Source organism: Cupressus sempervirens, chromosome 4, assembly GCF_028749045.1.
Source record: "Cupressus sempervirens isolate cs-2001-9-10 chromosome 4, ASM2874904v1, whole genome shotgun sequence".
Lineage (NCBI taxonomy): Eukaryota > Viridiplantae > Streptophyta > Pinopsida > Cupressales > Cupressaceae > Cupressus > Cupressus sempervirens.
The window spans coordinates 59446853-59456590 of NC_143121.1; the positions used below are offsets into that span (position 1 = coordinate 59446853).

General features: G+C 33.1%; 1 protein-coding gene across 1 annotated transcript; it reads right to left on the reverse strand.

The window, feature by feature from the left end:
* Window positions 1–346: 346 nt before the first annotated feature.
* Window positions 347–1406, reverse strand: LOC149559932 (bergaptol O-methyltransferase-like). The gene is made up of 5 exons (XM_089827519.1): window positions 1340–1406; window positions 1214–1221; window positions 1040–1072; window positions 686–932; window positions 347–561 (listed from the first exon to the last, which is right to left on the reverse strand). The coding sequence occupies exons 1-5, from the start codon at window positions 1404–1406 to the stop codon at window positions 347–349; spliced, it is 570 nt and encodes a 189-aa protein (XP_089683645.1).
* Window positions 1407–9738: the final 8332 nt, after the last annotated feature.

A 9738-nucleotide genomic window follows, 5' to 3' on the forward strand; every position in this document is an offset into this window, starting at 1 on the left:
CAATATCCTCATATTCATGGCATTAATTTCGACCTTCCTCATGTTATAAGAATGGTAGCTCCAATAGAAGGTGTATGAGCTATAGGAATAGAAAATTTGGAATACTTTTCCTATTTTTTGTTCCGTCTGTATTGGAATAGGGAATAGGAATACATATTCTCGTTTTGCCTCTAAATTGAACATATACCCATTCCAAAAAATAACTGTTATTATAATAGCCATTCCTATTTCCAATATAGCAGTTAACTTACTACTTCTAAATTTAAATTTTTCTCAGTATATTATATTTATGGATGGCTAATCTCTATAAGTTATCATGGAGAACTATAGTTTATGGATGGCTAATCTATATAACGTCCACCACACTCTTGAAGCTCTTAAACCCATCATAAACCTTCAGCACAGAAGCCATCACAGAGCCTGCCTGAACAGTCATGGCCTCGTTCAAGATCCTGCTTGTTTCAAGATTATGGCTGGCGTACTCAAAAATGTTCATGCCATGGGCTTTGGTGAATGCCTGGCAACCATCTATGACAGAATCATGAAGATGCTGATAAGCATCTGTCATAGATTTTAGATTAATGAACAACAGACTTGGCGCACAGGATTGTTGGACCTCATCATTATTTTCCAACAATCTAGAGAGGCTTGTTGGGCCATATTGTAGTCTCCTCAGTAAAGACACCAATGGAAGCAAGAAGCCTCATGACTCTAGAGAGATAGCCTCTGTGGGCAGGTTTTTTTGTAGAGGCAGAAATATGGGAAGCAATTTCCTCTACAGTTATGTGGTTTTCACTACCATGAGTGGCAATAATGTTAGGAATGTTAAGCATGACAGCAGCTTGAAGAGCCATGGGCTTGGCCGATGAAAGAAATATTTCATAGAGCTTGAGATGGGCTTCCATGGAAGACTCTGAGGAAGCCATTTGTGTCTGATCAATTACAAGCGTGTCAATTTATAGAGAAATAATTGATACCGGGAAGGGAAGAGCCATGGGAAAAAAAAGGATTTCACTATTTGGCATATACACTAGCAAACCAAATCAGGATCTTTCATATAAATGTCCTCACACTACCAAACGAAATGGGAATCTAACGTATCGTTGAAATTTTTTGATGAATACTCTTTTTCAATTAATAAAGTTTATTAAAATTACAATTCACAAAAAATTGTTGAAATTTAAGAATTAAATATTTCTTAAATATTACTGACCTGCTCCGCTGAATAAAATGGGTGGTAACACGTGAGTTGTGCAGTCAAATGCAGTAAAATTGTTGAAATGAGAATCCAACGTATCGTTGAAATTTGAGGATTAAATATTTCTTAAATATTGCTGACCTGCTCCGCTGAATAAAATGGGTGGTAGCACGTGAGTTGTGCAGTCAAATGCACGTTGCTTTATCATGTTTCAAAATATCAGAAGCTTTTCGCCGATAGGTTTTTCACTTCGGCCGGAGCCCAAGGTCTTGAATTTGACGGTCACCCCTGCATGTCATATGAATTTTTTATGAAGTTCATTTTAGTGTCTTTCATTTTACATTTTAAGAAAAATACTGATTGCCAATTTTTTAATATGAATAATTTACTTTTAAATTTAAATAAGTTTCAATATAATTTCTAATATATTAAATATAAAAAATATCTTGAAAAGTAAAGCATCTAATATTCTAATTTAGAAGGAAAAAATTCATTTAAAATTAGAAATATATACTAATAAAAAAATTAATCAAAGGTAAAGAACTCTTCTTGACTTTATGTTCTTCCATATATTATATATTTCATTCCAATTTACATCATTTATGTCGCATCTATATAGTGATAATCTCGTTAATGCATCTAGTGTATCCAAACTTAGATATAACTTTTAGACATCTTTGATGATTTTCTTTTTTTGAAAATCATTTTCACAATCAACAGTACTTGTTAGATTAGTAAGCACAATTTGTGAAGGTTAGTAATCAATGGTTGATGACCCTAAGTGGTATATGATTTGTCAACTACCCCATGCACTAGAGTACTGTGTCATTGCATTATCCTTACTGCTGATCAAAAAAAGAATGAAGAACAACTTAGTTATGATGGTGGTGTTGAAGATGTTGGATTTAATATGGTTGAGTCATATTATGATGATGATTCTAAATGTAACGATAATGATAGTGACGTTCATGATAGAAAACAATTCCATAGTACAGTACATTAGTAAATTTTCTCAGATGAGGAGGATGAGGATGACACAACTTGTAATATGATGTCATCAAAGAATGAAGTAATCTTAAGGATGCCTAATAAAGAAGAAATTGATCAGATCACTGCAGACATGGTTGCTCAAGTGCAGACAAAAGGAATGATACACAAGGCTAAAGGAAACAATATGTTTTTTTTTTTATCAAGAAGACTGGTCCAAAGAAAATAGAGATCAATGAGCCAAATGATAAGAGAAATATCAATGTTAAAACTATTAATTAAAAATGGGAAGCCAAGAAAGAAGATATCACAAAAGGTGTTAAAGTTCAGAATAATGACAATAAGGAAGAAAAGGGATCACTAGTGATCACCACTATGAGTGAGAAATAGAAAAATCAAAACAATCCAAGTTTGTTTGACAAGAAAAAGGAGATAAAAGGTGTATCAATTGATAATTCTACTACTCCTATTGATATGTTGTCATTGTTGTCAGAAATCATAATAAAAGTTCCTTTGTCAGAGTTGCTAAGAATCCCTAAGCATAACAATGAAGCCATATCATGGGCCAAGGGTGTAGATAATAAGATTAATTATGATTGTAATGCCAATCAAGTCCCTAATGGGCGTAAGAAGAAATTAGAAACTAAAGTTGTCGTGTCACAAATTACGCTTATGTATTTAGATGATTCTATAAATTAGTTTCTAGGAAGTGTGGATCCTTTCTTCCTAAGTATTATTTCTAGTGGAAAAACTTTGAAGAATTGTATGATTGACTCTAGAACATCTAATATAGTAATGCCTTTTGAAGTAATAAAGAGTTAGGACTCAAAGTAGATACTCCTCAGGATAGGTGTTGTGCTATGGATAAAAGAGAAGTTACAATCATAAGGAAAATAAATGCAATGCCTTATAATTACTTGCTTATCCTAAAGAGGAACAAACCATGAGTGTGCTAGTTTTATATATCCCACCCCAATATGGCATGTTGTTGTCTAGCAAATGGAGTACATCAATGGAGTACATCAATCGGGGGAAGTCTGCAATGTGATCTTTCATATACAACATTTTAAATTGATCACAAGTTGGTAAAGATCAATAGAGAGCCTAAAAGTATCTACATGATTGAGCAAGAAATTGAAGATGTTATGAAATGCTTTTGTAGACATTGATGTAATGTCTTTTAGAGCTGAAGTTTTGGTACTGAATAAAGATAAAATTAAGGCACCCATTGCAAAGGAAGCTAAGTCAGAATAAAAAAAAGGATGACTTATGGGTGATGTATTTTGATGAAGCCTACTGTAAAGAAGGATTAGGAGTAGGTATTCTTTTAATTTTTCCTGATGGCCATACTTATAAGTTCTCATTTACTTTGAACTTTCCATTTACAAATAACATAGTACAATATAAGCCCTTACTATTACAATTGAGGATAGCTCATAAGAATCGTATAAGATGTTTTCATGTGATAGGAGACTCAGAATTGATTGTTTCTCAAGTAAGGAAAGGTGTATATTTATAAGAATAAAAGGCTAAAGCAATATAGAAATGTTGTTTGGGACATGATAGAGATTTTTTATGCCTTTGGAATCACATGGAAGGATAGAAATAATAATAAGATGGAAGATCAGTTGGCAACTATTACTATTAAGCTCGATGATATAACCTTTGTTAGTCTGTCAAAAGTAGAGGTATAAACCAAACCCTTAGTCCCTGACAATATCCAAAATTGAAAAGTCCTTAAAGAAGATAAAGATATAATAAAATTTCTAAATTTGAAAGACCAATTTTGGGGGTAGGAGATTAATTATGCAGCTATTATAGAAACCATAGATTGTAGGGGTGTTATTTTGGGTAAAGAGGTTCTTTAGTTAAAAACAAATAATATTCGTAAGGGTCTAGTTGTGTTAGAAACTATTTTTGATAATCACAATAGATTCAAGACAAGCGAAAAAGAGCATGATGCAAAGGATTTAGAAGAGTTAAACCTTGGAACCATAGAAACACCTAAGAAGGTGTATATAGGGAAAAAAATAGTTCCTAAAATATAGAAAACTTTGATTGTATTATTGAAAAAATATAGACATGTGTTTGCTAGGTTGTATCATGACTTGAAGGCCTACAGAGAGGATCTCTTTCAACATGAAGTTTGATTGAAAGAAGGAGGAAAAATTTTCAAAAAAAATAGAGGCCTATTAACCTAACCTTGGAAACCAAAAATGCAAGAAGAATTAGTTAAGGTAAGCAATGTTAGAATTATTAAGCCTATTAGGTATTCTTCTTGGGTGTCAAATTTAGTTCCTATGAGGAAGAAGAATGGTGATATCATACTATATGTTCATTTAAAAAATTTGAACATATCATAATTAAAGGATAATTATGGATTGCCAAACATGGAGGCCATGTTGTAGAGAGTTACTAGACTAGAGCTGATGTCCATGATGGATGACTTCTCACAATATAACTAGGTAGTTATAAAATAATTAGAACAATACAAAATAACATTTATAACACCTTGGGGAACTTATGTCTATAGAAGAATTCTATTTGGTTTAACTAATGTTTGATCCACTTTTTAGAGAGCCATGGATATGGCCTTTTTTGATGTTATTGATAAATTCTTAATGGTATATTAGGATGACCTAATAGCATACTCAAAAGATGAGAATGATCTCTGCATGCACCTTGAAATGGTATTGATCAAAGCTTTAAAATTAGTAATCTCTTTGAATGCTAGGAAGTGTGCATTTTATGTCACTGAGGGTAAATTATTAGGTCACTTGGTTTGAAAGGAATGAGTCATAATACATCCTGAGATAGTTGAAGCTATAGATAAAATTCAAAAGCCAAAAAATGTAAAGGCTATTCAGGCACTCTTTGGGCAAATAAACTTTCTTAGAAGATTTGTCACAAATTTTGCTAAGATAAGTAGACCCATTTCTAATATGCCAAAGAAAGGTTCAAAGATCAAATGGGATGAAGAACCAAGCATGAAATTTCATGAGAGAAAGAAAGAAAACAAAGATTATCCTACTTTGAGAGCCCCTAACTATTCTAAGCCCATGCACATATTCTCTTTTGCCTCATTCCATACTATTGTAGTAGTTTTATTACAGAAGAATGATGATGGATATGAGTAGCGCATAGCATTTTTTGTAATTGTTTGAAAGCTGCAAAATTAAAATATGACATAAATTAGAAGTAGGGTTATGCATTGGTCAAGGCAGTAAAATCACTTAGATGCTACTTGATGGGAGATACTATAATTGCATTTGTTCCAAGTGCTATAGTAAAAGATATCTTCTCACAAAAAGAGATTTTAGGAAGGAGATGAAGGTAGATAAATAGAATCCAAGAATTTAATATTGATATCTAATTCACCAAGTTGATTAGAGGTCAAGACCTTGCCAAGCTGATGGAAGAGGCTAACCTTAAAGAAAATTGAATTAATTAACTTGATGATGGCTGTAGGAGTAATTCATGTGATATGGACACTTCTAACTAGTACAAGGGTATAGTCTTCTACCTACACCATATGAAAGCTCCATTAGGACTTACTGATAATCAGAAGAGGGATCTAAAGTTGTAGGCCATCATATATGTCATTGTGAGAGGTACATAGTGGTGGAGAGATGTGGAAGGCATTCTCCTAAAATGTATAAATAAAGAAGAATCAAAGAAAATCTTAAGTGACATGCATTAAGGAGTGTGTGGGGGTCATTGTATGGTGAAAGAAACCATCCACAATGTCCTTGGGTCTTACTTCTAGTGGCCTACATTGTTTAGGAATGCACAGGAACTAGTAAAAAGTTGTCATGCCTATTAGAGATTTAGTGGGAAAATGAAATTTTTTGGGGATCTTCCATTGAGTCCAATGGAGGTGCAAGAACCTTTTCAGTAGTGGGTATTAATTTCATTGGTGAAATCTCAAATAAGTCCAGTAGAGGGAATTCTTGGATTTTGGTTGCCACTAATTACTTCACAAAATGGATAGAAGCTATTCCTACTAGGAATGGAACAAGTAAGGTGATAATAAATTTCATATTGACTAATATCATTATCATATCTGGGTGCCCATAAAAAATTGTCATTGATAATGCCATGTGTTTTAGATTAGAGGAATGCAAAAGTTTTTGCAAGAAATATGGTATTAATAGATCTACATCATCACCTTATCATCCCTAGGAAGATGGTTAGTCTAAATCTAACAATAAAAATTTTCTGAAGAGTATCAAGAGGATTTTAGGAGAGAACAAGAAAGCCTGAGATTCTAAGTTTCCTCTAGCACTATGGGCAAATAGGGTTTCAGTAAATAAATCATAGGTTGTGCCCCATTTGATTTAGTGTAAGGGATCTAGGCAAGGTTGCCTCAAAAAAAACATGAATGAGATGTATAGGTTCATCCAAGTTTATGATGAAGATATTTTTGATGAGATACAAGTAAGAATGGATGATATCTTATAGTTGGATGTGTTGGAACTCAAAATTGCATTCTCGATGTGAGTAGCATTTTAAGCTTGAGTCATTTTGAGCCCATATAAGCACATTCAATACATGTGAAACCTGTCCTTCCTTTTGAGGCCTAAGAGGTGTTTTATATTTCTAACACATTGCATTCACTATATCCATGTGTACCATAATGATAAATTGTCATTCTGAGTCATTCCATGAAGTTTCATTTTTAGTAATGTTCAGATGTACATATTTTCTCAAGTGTCAAACAAGGACAGAAAGCCTAGTTTCCAATTAAATAAGATATTACACCCAGTAATGTTTAATGACTTGCTGCTTTGGGTGTGTTTAGAAGGGATATCAAAGAAACTGTTTTTCTATTTTTAAGTCATTTCACTATATTTTGACTAGGTTTTGAATCCCTCAAACACGGTTGTTTACTGTTGTCATGTTGATGTCAACTATTTAGAATTCTCGGAGGCCCTATTTGACTTATTGGAACTTGGACCCAATTGACCAAAATGAGAAAATTCCTTTTGCATTGTATTTTAAAGGTCAGAGACATGCAATTTTTCATTTTTTAGATTATGACAAATCCACTTGACTGGTTTACAAGCATGATTGCAAATGCAATTTATGTTTATGATGTTAAATTAGTGTCAAAAAATGCATATTGATCTGTACCCTTATTCGAGATTTTATAACTTTAAATCTATGATTATCAAAACCAAGTGGATTGTACCATTTTTTTAAACTCTAAAAATATTTTAAGTGTGTTAGTTTTCAAGTCTTGACCAATCTATTTGTACACTTTCCTAAGTCTATTTCATTTATGAAAATCACTTTTCTGCCTATGTTCCCAATCTTGCAATTCTTAGTACCCCACTTTGACCACTTTCCAAATGCACCATATTATTTTTCATGATCCCTAATCATAGATTTACACTCTCCTTGTAATAGCGAACTAATGCTCCAATTTTCAAGCCCTCAAGTATTAGTTTGACCTATTTCTGAATCCAAAGCCAAAAGCATTTTCTTGTTTTTTGACATGTTTGCTTATAGGCAGTTTCATGAAGGTAACTTCAATGGTGAGTATCTTTTGATTGAGTGACCATCATGAAATGAGATTTGATAGGGTTTAAGGATACAAAACAACAAACCAGCATGTCAACTTTCAGAGCCCAGTAGTCAGTTTTCATCAATTTTTAAAGCCAATCAGAGGACCCCTTGGCACAAAATTTGCAGTTTGCATGAAAGGTTAAAAATGAGTTTTAAGTGTTGAATCGGTGATGCAAATTAATTTTAGTCAATGAATTAAGATCATTGGATCCATCTGACATTTCAGGTGTTTTAGTTCAAACTTTTTTTATATGAATCCACTTTGGGACCTAACTAATCCCATTAGGCTAATAGAAACACATGTGTGTGTTATTGTGGAAGCTCTTAATTTTATGATTAATGAAACATTTCTAATTCAAGATAAAAAAAAGGAGAATTTACTTATGGAAACTTTTAGTAGATGCAATATTTTAAGACATCTGAATACTTTATTCAAACATCTAGAAGATGTATCATTTGTCAAGATAGCTCAGTGTCATTGGTTGATTGTTCATGACATAGTCCAAGCAAGAGGAAATAGGATGTTATAGGAAAATAGAGTCATAGACCTTGACACCTTTTCTGAATGAATGAAGATGAAGATAAACTTTAGATTGTCTTGTTCATTTTATGTGATTTCCTTCAAACATTGCAATAAAACAAAAATAAAATCAAAACATTGTGATCAATGGGATCCTTTTTCATTTTCACCTAGAATAAGAATGTCATCTCATCAAATATTGACATTCATTCCATCTTTTTTGTTTCCAAGTTCTATGCTCTTAATTTTAATTGAATTATATTCATTTCATTTGTACCAAACCTATAATTGGATACTAGGTATGAATAGAAGACATAGACAACAAAAGAAGCTTGCAAGTCAAGATATGGGCATGCCATTTTGATGAATTCTATAATCTAGAGTAAAATACTATATCATATACAAGGATTTGTAGTGAATGATACGAGCAATTTCCAAAGACGTCCACAGAGCAACTTGGAGCAAAGAGCCAAGTTAGAAAATTTTTCACTATGACCATGCAACCATAACCTCCTCCATTACAAAGCTTGCTATGTAGAGAGAAAATGAAGCCTTTTCTTGGCATCAAACAATTGAGAAATGTGTAAGAAACCTATTATCTTCCACTACATGAGCTTCTTGCCGAAAATTAGGTGATTGAATATCATGTTAGAGATTTTTTTCCGCCACTCTATTCCCCCATCCATTCATGTTGAATGTGCATTTCAAAAGGGAAACATGCCATGAAGTTTTGTTTTTAAGAAAGGGGACATGAGTAGATGAAATTGTCAATGTGGGGAGCTCCATAAAATAAGCACTTGGTTACTGTTGATGCAAAAGGGGTTAATGCAATTTGAAGACATCATAGAAAATCGAAGTTTGATGCCAATGAAGGAGTAAATTAGACATAAGTGATTTTGATCATCATTGGAAGAAGAGGATTCTTCATGAGAGTTATAGATAAATTGCATTCTAGGCCTGAAGTGGAATTCCTCAACTTAGTGTATACGTCGATGATATTTGCACCATCACTTTTGTGCCAATGATCAATCAAAATGCTTCTAATTTTGTTTTTAGCCCGCTCTTCTCACTTATACACAATGAACTATATTCCTTTCTAGGAGGTGAAATCATTATTTTAAGACTGTAGATGGTTTCCCTCAGTCACTTAGATTTTAAAAGAGAAGTGTGGATGAGTAAAAGCCTATAGAAGCCACAAGCAATAAAGGATAATGAAAAACTCATTATCCCTCATTGATTAGACAAGTATCTTTTCTATTATTTAAAAGCTACAATGCACAAACACATAGCACAGCTAAAAGATACCAAGGATTTTGAAGTCGTGGCCTCACGTGGGGACCCACAAATGGATGACTAGCTCGCAGTTAAGACCATAAATTTGATAGGCAACTAAAGATGAGAAAAGTAGGAGGAGGATGTCATTAATTACACATGGGTTGCAAATGTGCCATTGCAATGGTAATTT